Source organism: Drosophila erecta, unplaced genomic scaffold (assembly GCF_003286155.1).
Source record: "Drosophila erecta strain 14021-0224.00,06,07 unplaced genomic scaffold, DereRS2 tig00000126-arrow-pilon, whole genome shotgun sequence".
Classification (NCBI taxonomy): Eukaryota; Metazoa; Arthropoda; class Insecta; order Diptera; family Drosophilidae; genus Drosophila; species Drosophila erecta.
The window spans coordinates 1,769,546-1,789,311 of NW_020825209.1; the positions used below are offsets into that span (position 1 = coordinate 1,769,546).

Sequence of the window (19,766 nt, forward strand, 5' to 3'; positions counted from 1 at the left end):
TTTTGATAACTGTCGATTTATTCGATTTAACGGTGCCATCACCGTCATCGCCATCATTTCTACGAGCCCGACTACAGGTTAGCCGGTTACGTTACGTAGATTTTTTGATAGCTTGGCAAATTCTTGACAAACTTGATATGAAAACTCGACGACAAGTGCTTGCTGCCATTATTTACGCAGTTGTTTTTTATATTTCCCCGATGCACACTATACATTTTTGAAAATATTTTACTATTATTACAAAAAACATGCAGCACACTCAAAAATTAATTGTACCACGAAAATATTTCCAAGTTTATTGAAAACGAACTTCGTCAGCGGGTGAGTGCAGCGTAAAATAAAGATCACAAAATGCGCGCCAATTTTGTGTTGTCTGTAACGCAGTTGCACCCTGTAAGAGCCGGAGCATATCGGCACCTACAGCGAACTGTTGCTTGTGTGCAAAACTCCCTGCTGCGTTACTTACATATGTAATTTACATTTGGCTGACTGAAGCTATTAATAATAATAATGTAATAACAAGTTTTTAGTGCAAATAGCAGGGTAGTTGTTCGGCGAGTTTTCTGCTTGAAATTTTCTGCTAGGTCGCTGGGTTGCGAAATCAAAACAAAATCAAAAGCGTGCAAAGGTGCCAAAGAGAGGGCAGATGCACGCGCTAAAAAGTGCAATGGAAATGGGTGGCGAAACGCGCAGCAAAGCGAAGCGCAACGAAATGAGCAGGGTGGCGACAGCGGTAAGGACTTTGTGTCGCAACCACCTGATGATTTTGATAGTCGCAAAAGGGCGCAACATTCCATGTTGCAAATATGCATGTCCTGACAAGTTGATTCTTACGAGTTCATACATATGTGTGTACGTACATACATATGTGCTATAATAGGCATTACAAATGCGCAGTTAGTGATTTACCTACATACATACATATGTACTAAATATATGTAATATGTAAAAATTACATATTATTCATTCAAGGTGCTGCTGCTTTCTCTCCTTCTTCATTTTACTACCCCACAAAATTCCACAAAAATTCCACAACTTCCTTTTTTCAATGTTGTTGTTACTTTTTGGGCGCTGCTTGTGCCTTTTCCTTTCTTTTTACATTTCCTTGGCATAATTTAATTAGACTTGAGGTAGGTTCACATACACTTACATAAATTCACAGATACACACACACTCGAAAAAAATGTTTACTTTTTGTTTTGTTTGTACCTTGTGGCATTACTTTTTGTTTTATTGGCATTTCGGCATTGTTTATTTTTGCCGCCACAAAGTTCACAAGTTCAATCAACTTGACAAACTGAAGTTGCTGAAAGGAGAAAGAGAGAGATGGTCTGGTGGAAGTGGGAAGAGCGAGAGCGCAGCAAAGATTGACAAAGAGCTTACATTACACACACGCACATCAAGAACTTTGGTGGGCAAGCTAAATAGATAAAGGAAAGGGCAAGGAGAATACGAAGCAAGAGGGGCTAAAAGAGTGGGAAAGAATTAGGAACTTCTCGCAGAAACTAAGCAAAAAAGGAACACAACCAAAAATGAAGCCAATTTAAAAATAGGCAACATTTATGCGGCGAAGAAGAATCAAGGAATCCCAAATAATGCCAAAGAAAAGCAATAGAAAACTGCAGTTTCATTTATGCGTACTACTTTTTTGACTTTTTTATTGGGAATGGACTATTATATATTTATATTTATATTTATATTTATATATATGTATATTATATATATATATAAATAATATACATTTTTTATATATATATTTTTATATATATTATTTATATTATATTATTATACAAATACTCATCTACTTTGTGATGTGAACTTTTCTAGAAATGAATACATATGTAGTATATTTTAACCTGTTAAACACTAAATTGTGTATATTGTATAACTTCAATTGCTATATTTGTATACTTTCGTACGTAAATTAAATGAATGAATCAAACTTTTTTTTGATTTCCAGTCAAATACACATTTGTTTATTTGGCATCGTATTGCTTTGCATTTTACAAGAACCTTACGAATCAGTTCTTGTCAATTGTTTGTGTTTTTATTGATCTTCACTTAACCGGCAAAGTCGGCAAACTGAAGCGAGTGAGGGGAGGTAGCGAGAGAGAGAGAGAGAGAGAGCGTGGGAGAGATGGTGAGCGGGTGAGCGGGAGGAGGAACGGAAGAGAGCGGGTTACTTGCACCGCGTAATTTCTTTGAAAACCATCGAGTAATAAACATAAACATGAAATCGTGATGAAGTTTATAGAAATTGCGGTTGACACGACACGAAATGCATTAAAATGAAAACGCTCTAAATGCGGCCGGGTATCACTCAAAGTCGGAGAGCAAAAGACAGCAGAGAGAGAGAGAGAGAGAGAGAGAGAGAGAGAGCGGCAAATTCAGTGAGCGGCAAATTCAGTGAGCGGCATATTCAGTGAGCGGCAGAGCGCGAGAGCGGTGAATAATGAAAAGAGAGAGAAAAATCTTATTTAAGACACTCATCAGTGAAATGTGCCTTATTCCGTGCTGTTCACTTATTTAAGTCGCATTCAAAACTAGAAGCGCGTTGCGGGCTATTCTCTCTTTTAAATGTGGATTTGGATTTTTGTCTGTTTTCCGCCCGACAAAAATACACAACTATTAATCACTACAACTGTTACAAAAAGTGCTAAATCCCAGAAATAAACGACGAGCCGACTTAAAACCGCGCAAAATACATAAAAAGTCTTCTCCAAAGCATTAACAAAAACTTGTGAAAAACTAGAAATTAAAAACAAAAAAAATAAAAATAAACAAATAAAAAAATATAAAAAAAAAAACATCCAGTGCAAAATAAACGGGAATAATTTTTTTTTGTGTCCCTTTTTTTGGTGTTTTTTTCGACGTCTTTCACCTTTTCTTGACGCAAAAACAAAAGTGCGCAACAACACTTACCGGCGGCGGGAACGGGATAGAAATAGATATAGCCGAAACCGACTGGGAAGGAAAGGAAGCTAACCAAATTGGATTACAATCACTTGAATAGAGACGGATACGAAAACTATGTTCAGCGAGGTGAGTGCAAAGATATGTATTATTTAACGGAATTTTTCGACTTTAAAAATCGCGGCGACACACACATGCACACTAAAGTGACAAAAAGTGATTTAAAAATATGAGCTTGCGAATGTGAAATTAAGAAGTGTGACTTTCCTCAATTGACAATGATGCCGAAGCATAATAAACTTGAATAAACCGTTTTTCGTTCGAAACTGCGAAAGAGTTGTACTGTTAGTTTTTGGTCGTACTTTTTCGCCGAAATGCAACGGATTCTAAGGAAAAAGAAAAAGAACGGTAAACTAGTAAAGTCGAAAGCTTGCACAGATCTGCGTTTATCGGTAAAAGGTCCGTTTATTTTTATTTTATTTTTTTTCTCAGTAATACAGTGTGTGCTCGAAGCAGGAACAAACAGAGATTAGCCGAAAATATGTGTATTTGAATTCCAATAGAACAAGAATACTTTACAAAGAACTTCCTTACAACGATTTCCGTCTTACCTATACTTTTCAGACAGCCGGCATATAACTCAGGAACTAAGATATAAAAACAACAAGAAAAAGTAAAATCCAGATAAACCTTAACGCAATGGCTCTTCCTCCCTACTGTATAATGGAGGACCAATTTTTTGCAAATATGTCAATATTCGATATGGATAATGATCATGATCTGTACGATATGGACAAATTCCCGCTATCGTCCACCATCCAGAGTGATCTGGAGAAGATCGGTGACATGGATGGGGCATTTCAGGATTATGACTTTGAGGAGGATATGAAGCCAGAGATTCGCAACATAGACTGCATGTGGCCGGCGATGTCCAGTTGTTTGACCAGCGGCAATGCGAATGCAATGGAAACCGGAAACAACAGTGCAGCCTCATCGTACAGCGAAACCAGTGCCGTGTCCTTGGCCCTGGTTTCCGGCTCTACGAATCTCTACAGCGCGTATCAGCGATCAACGCAGCCAACAGATAACACAAACAGCCAGTCAAATCAACAACAGGCCGGTGGTGCCGCCGCCAGTCCCGATAGCAACATGCCCATGATCATCAAGAAGGAGCACGCCGATCTGGACTACATGGTGGCCAGCCAGAAGCGTCAGCGTTTATGCAGCGGCGACAAGAAGTCACAGGTCCAGGTCCAGGACGAGGTCCATTTAATACCGCCCGGCGGAAGTTTGCTCCGCAAGCGGAACAACCAGACACAACTGGACACCCACACCCGGAAGGCGGGCGAGGTGAGCGGCGATAGCATCAAATACCTGAGACCCGACACACCGCACAGTCTCACCGACGAGGTGGCCGCCCCAGAGTTTAGACACAGCGTCGATTTGCGTGCCTGCGTGATGGGCAGCAATAACATTTCGCTGACCAGCGATGATAGCAGCGATGTTAACTACATTAAGCAAATCAGCAGGGATCTGCAGAATGCAGCCGGCAAGGATCCGTTGCCCGTGCGCTACATACCGCCGATCAGCGATGTCCTCGATGTGCTCAACCAGCATTCCAATTCGACGGGTGGTGGTGGTCTCCAGCAGCAGATGAACCAACAGCAGTTGGATGAGCAACAGCAGGCCATCGATATAGCCACCGGTTGCAGTACAGTGGGCTCTCCGCCGACCACCGGCTCCGATAGTGATTCCGATGACGGTGAATCGCACAACTTTGGACTGCGGCACCATCGCAGCAGCAAGAGCAGCAACACCAACGCCAACGCCATCGTCATCGCCAGCAGCAACAACAACAACAGCAACAGCAGTAACAACAACAACAGCAGCAGCAGCAACGGCATGCTGCACATGATGCACATCACCGATCACAGCTACACACGCTGCAACGATATGGTGGACGATGGGCCCAATCTGGAGACCCCCTCGGATTCCGGTGAGTCCCCCATATGCCTATTTTCACTAATATTGCAAGTGCTACGTGTGCTTAGAGTCCAAAATGTCTTGCAACACAATGGCCGCTTGGTTGCATGGTTGCGAATAGCTGTAGCTTAGCTGAACTTCTTAGATCCCTCGGGAGATGCGATGAACCTAAACGCCTACAAAAACTGGCATACTAATTACAGAAATAGAATAGCTCGTGGGGCGGCCGATTAGTTAGCAACCTTAGACGCCCCCCCGCCGCCACACACAACACACACACCCACAACACTCCTGTGGGTGTTGCACATTCAACTAGTGTTCGCACTTCCGTTTCGTGTGGGTGCAGACTAACGCCCAAACGCACAAGTACACTGTGCAAACACACACACACACACACTGTACATAGGCAACCGGAAAATCGATTGGCGGAAAACGCCTACGTCAACAGCAAACGTAGTAAACTTGTTACGTTGCACACCGAAAAAAAAGAAGCGAAGAAAATGAAGAAAAACACGCCCACGCGACGCCGGCGTCTGTCTGCGGTGGTTTTCCATTTCCCCCCATTGATTTTTGTGCTTTTCACTGCGATGGGTGCTATGTGCTATGTGCTCTGAGCTCTTGTCTCTGGACTTTCCTTTATGATTTTTCCCACTTGCCGCCACCCACAATGGGGAAAATGTTGGCGCGTGGCTTTCATGGCTCATTGTGTTCATTTGCTCCATGGCGTCATCCTCTCTCTGCCAAAAACAAAAAGAACTTATCACCCGGGGGATGATGATGATGTTCTTGCGCAGAACTACGCCCAGAATAAAAAGAACCCATATATATATGTATATAGTATATATATATACATATATATATATATACTAGAATCTCTCTCGTTTGGGCCAACACCCCAATTTACTTGGCTTTTCCTTTCCGGGCTGTTGTTGTGCGAATTTCAAGGATGTCTGGTCACTGGCCACGTGGCAGACAGCCCCAAAATTTTCCTGCCTCCTTGGCGGCATTTTCTATTACACTCGTACATACATATACTATATCACCCAAAAATACGAGGTATTTGCGACTAGAAACAAGCATAAATCTCTTGCCCATCACAAAAGATTTATTATGCCATTAATATGGAAGGAGAAATACATACAAATTGTATTCATCAATAATTTAAGGGGAAATTGCATGCAAAATGATTGCTCTGGAATATCTGAAATATCATATTGTGCAATCCATTTAGTTTTGTAGGATATCCTTATAGTCGTCCTGCTTGTGTCTCAGTTGCCGGCGAGTTCAATGTCTGGCTCTCGCGCTCTCTTTCCTTTTGGCGCGCAAATCGGTATCCATTGAGCAACCCTCGCAAGCTTACGGCACGTCAATCATGTTGATTTTTACTACGTTTTACGCTGCAACTACAACTGCGCATGCAACCACATGCTTGTGCATTTTCTACTACATACTACTCGCCATTCGGCGGCCGGTGCGAGCTTTTTGCCGGCGCTCAATTAAAAAATATGTTAAATAATAGCGGGGAAAGGCAAGGAGATGGGATGGGGTGGGGGGAATTGCAAGGAAAATTGAAACTGAATACAAAATATTTAGCAATTGATGAAACACTTAAAACACGAACGAACGGAACAGAAGAGAGCACAACTAATGCTTTGAAAAAAGAAACAGCAACAGCAACTGCAAAAGCAAGAGCAGCAACGCAAAGCAAAGCAAAGCAAAAACTTTTGCTCTCTTTTTCTTGTCGTCAGCTTTTTCTCTCTTGCAATTTGCCGAGTGCAGTTAAACCAAGAAATGGCGGCAACAATACGGTTTCTGCACGTTTGTTTTGGTTTGATTTCATTATGGGGTGTTGTCTGGTTTTTATTTTTTCTTTCTTTTCTTGCGGTTTGCGTGCTTTTGTTGTATTTTGTGCTTTTACTTCATGTTGGCAACCGCTTCACATATTTATTCAATTTCTACCGCTGCAAAAAACGAACGCCAAAGCAAATAGAAATAAAAAAAGCCATCAAATGCGAAATATGTAAAAAACTTATCATAAATTGAGCAAAAATCGCCCACACTCTAGTGTTCGTCTGTATATACATATTTTAAATACGCAGAAAATCAGAAAGTCAAATTCCTAGAATTGCCAATATTTTATGATCGTTTGTCAAAATTACTGAACATAATAAATACCACACTAGTAATCAAGCATTACGCGTTGGCAAATTTACCAAAAATCTCCTTTTCATCAATATAGCTTGGTGACGAAATCACATCACAATTTTCCACTGCTAATTTGGCAAACTAAAAGAGCTTAACACACAAAGTGGCTCGAGATTAGTTCTTTCTATTCTTTTTGCGTACGCGTTTCTTGTTGGAAACAGATATAGAAATAGCAGAAGAGACGGAAAACAAATCAGGTGCGTGCCGCAAATTAGCAAATGTAGCCCCTTCTTGCTCGCACGCGCAACTCGTGAGGACGGCGAGAGGGAGATGGCGCTCTACGAGCACACGCACTTGTATCAATATCAATTCCTTGCTTTTCGTCTTTATTGAGGAGAAGGCGGGTGGGGGGTTGTCTTCTTTATCGCTATGCTGCAGTCGTCTAATTAGTATTAAAGCTCGCGAGAGCGAACGAGATGGGGCGGTTGGCAACAACGCACAAAATTCGGCAAAAAGATAAGGTTCGCGGTGGAGTGAGCGAGCGACCAGATGCCACATGCCTATGTTGGCGCCTCTTTAAAAATGCGTATACACGCACACACACATCCATGGGTCTAGGTATGTGTGTATTTACCTTTTGGCAGTGCGTGCTGGTTTTTGCCATTTCGCACCTTGCGACTGTGTGTGCGTGTGCGTTTGTGGGTTTGGAAAAATGTTAATGAACTGAACCAAGGTCAGTCATTTGCCGAAAAAAAAAAATATAAAAAATAAACATGCGTAGAAATCGAAAAGTGGTGTGGGGGTGCGGCAAAATAAAAACGTATGTCCAATTCAAGTTGGCCAAAACAATAATTCCTTTTCTGGCTAGTTCTGGCCTATTCGCTTTTCACTTTCGCAGTTTAGCAGTTCTTCACTATATGCGTTTAGAAGAAGACAACAATCGAAGGCCAGAGACATAGACCACAAATTAAATGAAAATGTATTACGCCCATGAGAAGTAGAAGCAGTATGAAAAAAGAATAATAATAATAGTACACAAACGCCAAAGACAAGAATGTAAACAGTGGTAGATTGTTAGTAAGACACCCCTTTTGTAAGGGCCCAAAAAGTCGCTCCCAACAATGGACCGGGGACCGTATGTTCTTTTTTCCGGCTGGGGCTATAGGTTTTTTTTCTTTGGCAATTTTTACGTACACTTTTCGGCGGTTTCCCTCGACTGTTGCTAGGCGTCTCTCTCTTCCCGTCCTTATCTCGCTACATAGCGCCATTTCTTTCTGATGTACGAACTGCGTCGTGGTTGTGGGTTTGTTGTTACTTTATTCGCACACGTGTAGCAATAAATTGTTATGCTCAAGGTCGCAAGAGCGGCGACGTCGGCGTTATAAAAAAAAAATATATATATAAAAAAAAAACCCAAAAGCCCATAGAGAGCAAAGCTTTTTCCTCCCCTCTCGCTCTTACGCACTTGGGACAGCTTTATTTATTTATCTTTTTTTTGTTGTCTTTTTCCTTAACAAACGAGCCTCCCTTTCGACGTTCATGAGAGATTTCCTGTACATACATAAAAGTGCGTACATATGTACATTTATATGTACAACGAAGATGTATCCACGCCCAAGAATGTTGCCAAAAGCTCCACGGCGATATGTTGCCAGACACATTTTCATAATTTATGTGCCAGTCACATTATTCCATTAGGGATGTGTCCCCAACCCAACCCAACCTTTTCTAATATCCATATGGTCCGGCTGGCCCTCTGATCGTCGTGTTCGATGTGTCGCATTGCGACGTCGTGCAACATTAGTCATTATTTTCAAGCTTTTCGGTGTGGGGAGGGGGGTGGTGGTGGTTGAAGTGTGCAGAGGTTTCCATCGGAAAAGGCTTAACTTGATGACTCACATCCTGCTTTTCCTCCGATGATGAAATTCCCACCGACTACGTCACAAAAAAGGAAAAGCCGAGAAAATCAAATGGGCGGGGGCACAAAAAAAGCATATTATAAGGAGGAAAAAGCGCAAGAAATGCGCGTGGGAAAATCGTACATTGCAGCGGAAGCACTGTTTTTGTTTATAACAGACAGCAGTGGCTAATTTTATATGATTTATATTTTAAAGCATCTCTAGTCTAGAGTTTGTATACAAAAATGTACATTTTGGATTAATTGTGATGGACAGTCTCTATAAAACCAATAGTATTCCATTTGTTGTGATTAGCTTATTTTGATAGAGGTCTGCTGTTTGAGTTGCCTGTGACCTATTTCGCTGGCCCGCGGTGTGGCAAGCTGCGGTTGAGCGACATGTTGCCAGCAGATGTTGCATTTGCGGCTGCAATTTCTGTTGCAGTTACCGCTGCAGATGCAATTTCTGCTGCTGCTGCGTCGCTGCTCCGTCTCTTAACCTTTGCCAAAAGTGCAACATGTGTTGTTGCTGTAGCAATTGCAATTTATTTGATTTTCATGCGAAATGCCAACGCAAGAATATAGGGTGGTGAGGCGTGGGAAAACTGAAAAGATCCATATGTACTATGTACATATGTGTGTATGTTTACATTCTCGATTCTTCACGGTTTCCACGAAATCGTTAAACGTGTGCGCTTTTGGGCTTGTAAATTATTTGCTAAACACACATACAAAAAATGCAAGGCGTGAAAAAAGTACAAATTACTCACTGATGATCTAAACGGTCAAATTCTTCATCATCCCCTCAATGAACTTTCTTCTAAATATGTATTTGTTTTCACACACGTACACATCCATTTGCCGAGATGTGTCATTAAAGTCGCAGACTTGGAGCTCAGTAAACAGCAACAACGTTTGTTATTAAACAAATTCTCAAGGGGTCGGCGGGAATTGTGGGGGGAGGGAAGAGAGGTAGTGTGGAGCAGTCTCCAAGTCAAATTTGTCAAATTTTACGACTTGCTGCACAGTGGTTACTCTCAATCAAAGAATCTAGAAAATAGTTTTTTAAAAATCCAACCAAAAATTAATTACTTGAATATAAATTGGTTTTAATGTGCGCCTCATCAATGGCTGCTGATGATTAATTCCAAGCGAATTATTTGCTTCACCAAGTGGTCCGTCCCAATTTATCCCACTGTATTTCATATTCCGAGTAATCGTTGCCTTTTTCGCTGTCACTCTTTTATTTTTATAGGCCTTTTTAAAACATTCTTGTCTGTATTACATCATTTGCCATTTTCATTTTCATTTCAATTTCATTTGCCTGCAAAGCCGATCCAAAAGATATGGGGTATTTAACCCGTTCGGGCGGGTATATCCACAATGTTCCTGAAGCATTTCTGTTGTGGCCTTTTTGTTGTTGTTGCATTGATGATGCACTTGTCCGCATTTTTCGTATTTTTTTTATAATTCCCTCTTTTAAGGCCTACCCTTTGGGCTGTCTGTCCGCATCATCTCATCGTACCCCCGTTCCTATGCTAATTTTATAGGGCAAAAGGCGTCTCTGCTTATCACACACGTCCCCACACATATATACGTACATGTATATATACGTATATATTTGTATACGTAGAATGCAGGGGCAGGTAAAACCCAACCCACCGCCTCCCCCTTTTTCCTGCACTAAAGTTGCGCAACATGTGGCGGCTTGTGTGCATTTTATTTGCAATTGTAATCAACGGCCAGCTTCCTCTTTGGAATTCGATACCCTACCTGCAGGGGTTTACTCGACTTGGTAGAGGAGTTGTTGTGATGGACTAAAATATCTCTAAATCGCGACATTTAATGCAGTTAAGCTTAAGCTTCGCCTCAAGTCGTCTGCCAACTTTGGTGAGGGGTATCCAATAGTCGGCTTCAAATCCCTTGCGCGTCACTCTACTCTCGGCTTTTGCTTTATTATTACGATTTGATCTTGGCTTCGTTGGCTTAGCAACAAAAGTTGCTGCTGCCGTCGCGAATAAAAAAAAAAAATAAAAGTGGCTTTGTTTGGTCTGTCTGCTACTTCTTCTACGCGGTTTCTTGTATTTTAATGCAGCAAACGAGTTTGTCGGGTTTTTTTTTTTAATATTCGAATTCGCCGAGAGAGGGAGAGAATATATATATAGTATTATGGGATGGTAGAAACTGCACCCGATTTGTGCGAGTGAGCAATTGAATGCACTTTTGCCGGGGGGCAGCCGATGCAGATGCAATTTGATGATAGTAAACAAGCGAGGAAAGCCTGCACTTTTGTTGTTTTCGTTTTTTTTTTTTTGTTGTTTAACATTCATTCATTGTCTATCGAAAGCAGCAGCAGCGGCAGCCGCGAGGTGGGCTGGGTCGCAGTCTGGAAATTCCCCTTTCGTTGTTGAAATAGCGCTGTTCGTTGGAAATCTCGCTTGACAGTTGTTACTTTGCATATTCACTGATTTTAAGCCGAACTCGAGAGCTTGTGCTTGTTTTTTTTGGGGGGCTTATGGCGGGCGTATACTAGAATTTTAGCCTGACAAAATTCTTCGAACACTCTATCTATCAAGTCATTTGTATGAGAGTTTTTATACCTTTAATATTAACTCTGAATTTCCCCATACAAGCGCCCGTATTCCTTTGGCATTCCGCAGTTTGCTGCCGTCTGCGCTTTTATTTTTTTCCTGTTTTTTCTTTTTATTTTTTACATAAAATGGCCGGCGAAGAGGCTGCATTCCAAAATTTTGTCGAGGGGAGAAGACTTGGTGGTCGGTCTGTTGGTTGTCTAGCCAAAGTGAAACGATGACGTTGGCAAAAAAAAAAAATAAAGTAAGAAACCAGTAAAACGAATCTGGAACTTGCTTGTGGCTCCTTCGTTTCTTCTCATTTCGTCTGATGATTCTCCTGAAAGAATCTGACTCATGCCCACTCAGGCATTTCTGCTGCAGGTTTCGATTTCGTTGCGGTTACACCACCAGTCGGGTTTTGTTCAATGTTTATTTTTTCCAGTCTCCCATGCACTTGATCTTGCAACTTGCAGCTTGCAACTTGTTGCTCTTGTCCGCAGTCTACTTCTTCAGCCACGAACTTCTTTTGCCCTTCTCCAGCGTCTCTCATTTCGCATTTACCTTGTTGCCAAGCGCAGAATTGGTCTTTTTCCTGTCATTTCTTCTGGTTTGCTTGCACAGTTGCTTGTTTCGCTAAACAAATGGAATGTTTAAACAGTTGACTTGAACTCAAAGCGTAGCGTATGTACATCAAAGTCTTTGTGGAAATTTGATTCATTTCAAGGCCAATTTTCAAGTCAATATAAAACACAATATTGCATAAAACACAATCGAAAAATGAAGTAATAGTTGAAAGAAAGAAAGAAAGAAAGAACGAGAAGTAACAAGACTATGTCGGCGGCCTATTACTCTCATGCAATTCTTGTTCCTTTCGGAAGCCAAAGCCCCTCAAATGATTTTCCTTTGGCGAAAGTTTAATGACCTCTGCCTAGAATTATGACTTAGGTGGGCGTAGAAAAACAAACAAACAAAAAAAACAAGTAAATGGACGGAAAGAAAAGGAAGAAAATAGCTAAAGCGGATTAGTGTGTCAACGTTTGGGGTATAGTTTTCCTTCTCCTATACTCATTGTCGTATATATCTCGTATCTGGAGTATCAGACTTCAGGAAGCAATAGATTTGCACGGATTTCAATTTCAAGTGTCGTCGCGACAGACAGACGACGCCCTTTCGTGTTGACGTCATTGGTCTGTCTCCGCCTTTTTGTTTTGCCTTCATTTCTTTTTTGCTTTGCTATGCTTTTACCCCATTCCATACCATTCAATTCCATTTCTTTTACCCCCCACATTCCCACATCTCGCACAATTTCGCCTGGCAACAGAGAAAGCTCTCCAGCTTGTAGGGATAGCTTCATATATTGGATGTGGGATGTGGGGGCACAACCCAGAGTCGCTTTTGCTGTACTTCACTCTTCCGTTTCGCTAATTTACCGCTTCCGCTGCGACCATTGAACCAAGAAGAAGAAGAAGAAAGACGCAGAGGCTGCAGCAGCACAATGCATTGCATAATTATAGTGCGGCACATATAAGCAATAAACTAATTATTTGGATATCGATGATATCACGAAATCAAGACCCCATTGCTAATCAGAAATACAATTTTTTTTGTTTTTTTTACTATCGCTGTGCAGATGAGGAAATCGATGTGGTTTCGTATACGGACAAGAAGCTGCCCACGAATCCATCGTGCCACGTGATGGGCGCCCTACAGTTCCAGATGGCGCACAAGATCTCGATTGATCACATGAAGCAAAAGCCCCGCTATGGCAACTTCAATCTGCCGTACACGCCGGCCAGCAGCAGTCCGGTTAAGTCGGTGGCCAACTCGCGCTATCCGTCGCCTTCGAGCACACCGTACCAGAACTGCTCCTCCGCCGCCTCGCCGTCCTATTCGCCGCTATTCGTGGACTCGTCAAATGTCAGCTCGAGCAGCTCCAGTTCCAGTTCGCAGTCAAGCTTCACCACGACCTCCTCCGCTTCCAACAAGGGACGCAAGCGATCCTGCCTGAAGGCCCCTGGTGGAGGCTTGTTGATCTCCCCCGGCGTCTATCTGCCGGGAGGCAATGGCAAAGTGACGCATAACTCCATGATTAGCAAAAAGAGTCGCGGCAAGAAGGTGGTGGGCTCGTCGGCTTCATCGGCCTCCTCGACTGGCAACACATCTCCGATATTGCCTGGCCAGGATGTGGACCCAATGGATCGCAATTGGCTGCGGCGTAGTGGCGGAATCGCCGCTAGCACAAGCTCCCAGAGCAGTGTACTCCGGAAGGACTTTGTTTTGGGCCTGGACGAGGCCGAGACGATCGAGAAGCGCAATCAGCACAATGATATGGAGCGCCAGCGCCGCATTGGCCTGAAGAACCTCTTTGAGGCTCTAAAGAAACAGATACCCACGATCAGGGATAAGGAGCGGGCTCCCAAGGTCAATATCCTGCGGGAGGCGGCCAAGCTGTGCACCCAGCTGACCCAGGAGGAGCACGAGCTCAGTCTGCAGCGCCAGGTCTTGGCCATGCAGCTCAAGCAGCAGCAGGAGCTACTGGCCCGTTACAAGCTGGAATTGACCGAGTCGCAATCGGTTAGTGGATAGTGTTGTCTCATACCATCTGCTTAAAGCGGCGGCGTAGAGCTAGGACACCCCATTGTATATACAGGATCTGTATACCCTCCTATTTTTTGCGATTTACTTTTGATTAAGCTTCGGATCCTTTCTTGACATTAAGCCTTAAATATGCTTCTTTTTTTATTATTATTATTTTGTGGAGAGCTTCAATATCAGTTAGTAGGTTATGTTTAACGATTTGCTTGCATTTTTTTTTTAAATTTTATTTTTTATCTTTTACCATACAAGGGGTTAGAGTGTACAAGTGATTTAACAAATTTGATTTCTTCAATGTGATATATATATGATTTTCTTTCCGCGCGATTTGATTTGGTAGGGAAGTCAACGAAAACTGTTATGAAATCGAGTTGAAGTGTTTTTTTTTTTTCGCTGCATATATTACAATATACACGTATGATTAGATTTAACTAGCAACTAGCGGCCTGTAAATAACATATGATATAGATTATCTTAGTTTTTTTTTTAATTAGTTACTTAACCATGAAGTAAACAAAAAGGAAAACATTTAGAAAACACAAAAAATAAGGACAAAGAACCAAACATTGAAAAGTGAAAGGAAAGGAAAGTTAGAATGAGAGACCGAGCGAAGAAACACAAACAAACTGAAGGGAAACACAAAACGGAAACGGAAAACAGACAAAAGTTACAACGAAAGAGCCACAAAGAGGAGATAGAGCACACAAAGTCGGAAGCGAGAACGATGAGATATATATGGGTATCTATATATATTTATATAGAAATTAGTATAGCCTAAAGTAGAACTTTTGGTTTCGTACCCCAAAAGCAAAATGCGAAATGAGCCGGCTTCAAATAGTTCCAAACTTCTTGACGAAGCAACACGGAACACACTTTATTTCGACCTTGGTTCGCTAGTTTACCTAGAAATTATCTATAAAACAATGGACATGTTTTTGGGTCCTATATTCTTAGAGACGCATCCTTGGAGCAGAAAAGAAACCCAAATGTATCTGCATGCATACACACCTCAATGCTTTTGCTTAGACCCCCCAGATATCCCCTGCTATAACCCATATATATATATGTTTATATATGTATATATTTATATATGTATATGGTTTATGAGTTATAGATCTGTTGGACAACGCGGATATGAAAGAGAAACGCTTTTTTTATATACACCCCAAAACAAAAAACTTGAACTCTACTGCCTATATTGAGAAAATACATTTTATTTGCTATGAAGATTCAAATATGAATATAGTTATATATACGTGTGTATATATAGGAACCTTTATACAATCATATTATCTTTTTTTTTGCTACACTTAGGTATATATACATATATATCTATATATATATTTTTTTTAACTGATAACTATGCATATGAAATGCGCGAAACTTAACGAAAACAGAACGGAATTAAGAAAACTTTAAACTATATAATAGTGCTAAGCCTAAACGTTAGCCGCTCGAGATATATAGATAGATAGAAAGAGAGAGAGGGAGAGAGAGAGAGAGAGAGGAGAGAGGACGAAAGTGTGGAGAAATTGGCTGCAAAGTTTGTGATTGGAGTTAAGAGAGACCCAGAGAGATATATACACCCACGACCCAAGACCCAAGAAAACTCAAACTTTTGTGAGCTGTTTAACTGTCGATTTTTTGCTAATAAGTTATAGCCTTCCGGCAATATGTTATATATGATTAACGATTCTACCAATTGTTTACACGCATCTACTAAGTATCAACTAAATAACTACTACTAAATTAAAGGACATGAAGCATAGGGCAAATGCGAATGCAAATGCAAATGAAGTTAAAAGAGCATGCGAAATATGTAGGAAAACACGAACGGGATTCTAAAGAAATGTCAACTGTTATTTAGGTTTAGACACAAAAACACCCATGATATATATATGGATATTCGATTAATATATATGATGACCAGAATTTGAATGAGATCGGGGCAGGTTATATAGGTATAGGTATATACACACACACACACATTTATATATATATATATAAAGAGAAAATTTCTATAGTCTATAGGGCGACGTTTAAAGAAATTTTTTATGTGAGTTCTAGGCTAATACCTAATATACCTATACCCAGATATACATATATATTTCATATATTTTTGTTTACTACTAGCTTAACGTTCGAACACATGAAATATTTTTTACCATATACTTTTCATTTATTACGCCGCCGCAAAAACTTTGAAAAACTACCTACTTAACTCTTAATTTTTGGAATATAAAAACTACTATTAAACAATTGTTAAATGGAAAAGCAAAACACAAAAAAAATTGATATATAATTACGTGGACAAACAATTAAAGAGTATATTTTTTGTATTGTTTCGACCAAAAAATGTGTACACACTGTAAATAGCAATCTCGTTAAATAATAGTTACACACGCCTACAAAATAGCGAACCCAAAACCCAAGAAATGGAATTATTTTTATAGAAAACACAAAAAAACCCGGAGAGAAAACACAAAGCAATAGACTTAAGCGAATTGTACAACGCGAAACGAAAAACAAAACTTCAATAAACCAACAAAAACACACACTTTTATATTTACATATACAAATAATACACACGAATGCACCTATTTTCCTATAGTACATACTACAACCACAAATAGTTTGACGAAAAACCATGTTTTCTTTCAATAATTTCAACAAACAAAAACCGTACAAATTTACGATACAATAAACTAAAAACAAATGACAAGAAACGAAAAAACGAAAAGCAAACCTTTTCTTTGTTTAGTCCTTTAATTAATTTATTAACGAAACAACCAATTCAAGTGAAAGGGCATTTTTAAACATAATTTTTCACTGTAAAAAAAAAAATATATATATATATATATACACTAAAACTACGACCAAAACCAAAATCCTCGCAAACAAAACAAAAAAATATTAAACTTTTTTTTCTTTTAAAATATATTTATAACAAAAACAAAGCAAATGTTTTTAAGTTTAAATATATTTTTATGATTATGAAATTTTTTATATTATACACACCCAAACTACTATTTGAATTAGTTGTTAAACAATTTCTATTATTAATGGAAAACGCATTATTTGAAGACAAATAAAATAAAAAAATTGTGTAAAAAAATCTGAAAAACTCATGAAATGAAAGCAAAAAAAAACTGTTAACACTGTACGGGAAATATGAAACTATAGACGATCATGCTTGAATTATTACATGAATATTTAAACAACCTTTTTTTTTGCATACGTTTATTGAATATATATTTGAAATCCCTATTTTTGATTTGATGACAAAAGAAGATATGAAAATTCTGTTTACTTTGGCTATTGCTTATTGAATATGTGTAAAAATCGCAAAATAATATCGATATATCTGGCGAATCAAGCTAAACAACTATATTAATATATTATCTAATAAATTTTAACTCGTTATGTAGTTACCTATTAATGAAAAACAAATTGAATGCAAAAAAAATGAGAAAAGTAAACACAATAAATTACATTTTATGTACCTTCTACATATAAAAACTAAATATATTACACAGAACACTTATATATATATACACACACTACTTTATATAGAAACAAACCGTTTAAATATTTTTTTTTTCAAAATTTATGATAATGGAATTATATACATATAATTATACATTATACAATAAAACTATTTCACCAAGAAATTACTTTTGATTTTGTTATTATTACTTCTCTCTATTCTTTTCGGTTTATATTGCAATATTGAAGCTTCCCAGATCTTCAAATTGGTACAAGGATTTCCTCTCTCACACAGATTTGTTATTTCTTATTTGCGTTTTCGTTTTTGGAAATTTGCATTTGCATCTTTGCATTTGTTCATTTGTTTTCTAGCGTATTATGCTTTAGAAACTGATTTTCAAACCCTTTTGTTTTGGTTTCGTACTATCTACACTTTTCACTTTCATTTTCCTACGGCGAGTATCAAATTCGCAGTGAATCATTCAAAGTGATTCACTTTTGTGGGTGGTGGGTTGGTTGGTTTTAAATTGCTTTTGTCGCCGTTTCTAATCTAGCAGTTCAACGTATTTTTTCTCATTGCCTGGGGTGTTGCTGCCCCGCCCCCCGTCGCCCGCCCACCACACAAATTAAGTTAATTCAATAAGAGTTTTTGTTCGCTGTTTGTTGTTGTTCACTGTTGTTGTACACTGTTTTCTGTTGTTGTTTTACCGGCAACAGTTTTAATGAAATCAAAGCGACAACAAAGTCAGCAAAGAAGCAGAGAAGCCGGTTGGTATACAGTCACCGCCATGACAATAACAACGATCACGATACCCATAAAATAACATTTTATTTTTATGTACGTGTTTTGTTTTCTCTCATTTCTGCTGCTTTATTATTTTACTACAATCATTCAGTTTCGGTTTCGTTAGTTGAATTTTTTTCTTTTTTTCTGAATTTTTACTCCGTTGCAAAAGAAAAGCAAAGCGAAAGATGAAAGATGAAAGGGAACTTTCTGAAAGTGAACTAAACGAAGGTGATGCTCTTATTTCAATCTTAATTATTTAAAGAAAAATATTAATTTTGCACAGCTGAAAATTACAATTGTATCGTGCTTTTAAACTTTGGTTTTTTTGTATGCCTCATTTAAAGTTTTTTAAAAATACTTAGATTTTCAGTACGGCACATAGTTTAGAGAAATGTAGAGCTAAAAAGAGATAAATTAAATATGTTATCCAAACATAGTGTACAGCGCATTGCGACAGTGGGGATACCCGCCTAAATAGAAAGGGTAGACATAAGTAGCCGGCAAAATTCGCACACACACAAAGAGGGCGACGGGCCAAGCAAAACAGAGACAACGAAATTGGCATGCACAATTGTTTAACTGCAAAAAAAAAACAGAAAACCGAAAAAAAACAACAATCAAATAGCAGGCAACAATTTTTTCTTTATTTTTTACACTCTGACCGCGGTCGATCGCTTTATTGGGTGAAGGTCACGCCGGCTGCGCTGCGACTGCGTCTGCCTTTTGTTTTTATTATTATTTTTTTGGTTGCTGCCACTTCTGTTTATCTTTATTTATTTTGTTCTTTACATTCAGAAATATGTTGATAACATTTTTCATCTGCCTTAAGTAAATTTGAATGAAACTGAACAGAAATATCAGTAACTGTAATGTAATAGAAAATTTGTTTTTTATTCTGTGAATCTTTTAGACATTTTATACTAAACGTAGTCACATTTTGGTTTATAAAACGTTCTTTTCTTCTTTAGCTAAGTAAAGTTATTCAAAAAAATGTAGATAAATGTTGTATTACATCTACAATATCTTTTTCGTGTTAAGAGGAAAAATATATTTTTTATAGGAAATTAAAAAGAAAGTCATGTTTCTCTTACTTTTGTGGAAACAGAATAATGATTAAAGGGTTGGACTGTACAGTTTAAAATATTATTTATGACACGATCAAAAGTGTCTTAAATCATATTTAATATTTAGGGTTTGAACACCAAACTATAATGTACCAAATTTGCATTTTCTAACATTAATACACACGTGTAAATATTAGTATTTTATTCGTTTTGCTATTATTAATGTGTTCGCCATTGTGATTCGTGTAAAACTATTTACTGCTTATTTGGTTAATTTATTTCCGAAATTTGATTTGAGAACCGATAATTTGCTGGATTTCAAG

The 19,766-nt window shown here is 39.0% G+C and overlaps 1 protein-coding gene across 2 annotated transcripts; it reads left to right on the forward strand.

Annotated features, from left to right (window-relative positions):
• The first annotated feature begins 2,804 nt into the window (after positions 1-2,804).
• LOC6550855 (myc protein) lies at positions 2,805-16,661 on the forward strand. Of its 2 annotated transcripts, none has more exons than XM_001976758.3 (3): positions 2,805-3,042; positions 3,538-4,909; positions 13,142-16,661. In XM_001976758.3, exons 2-3 carry the CDS (start codon positions 3,613-3,615, stop codon positions 14,095-14,097), a joined length of 2,253 nt encoding a protein of 750 aa, XP_001976794.1. In that variant the 5' UTR covers positions 2,805-3,042; positions 3,538-3,612; the 3' UTR covers positions 14,098-16,661. The 2 variants fall into 2 exon arrangements, with proteins under 2 accessions (XP_001976794.1, XP_026837453.1); XM_026981652.1 differs by lacking the exon at positions 2,805-3,042 and adding an exon at positions 3,072-3,372.
• Positions 16,662-19,766: the final 3,105 nt, after the last annotated feature.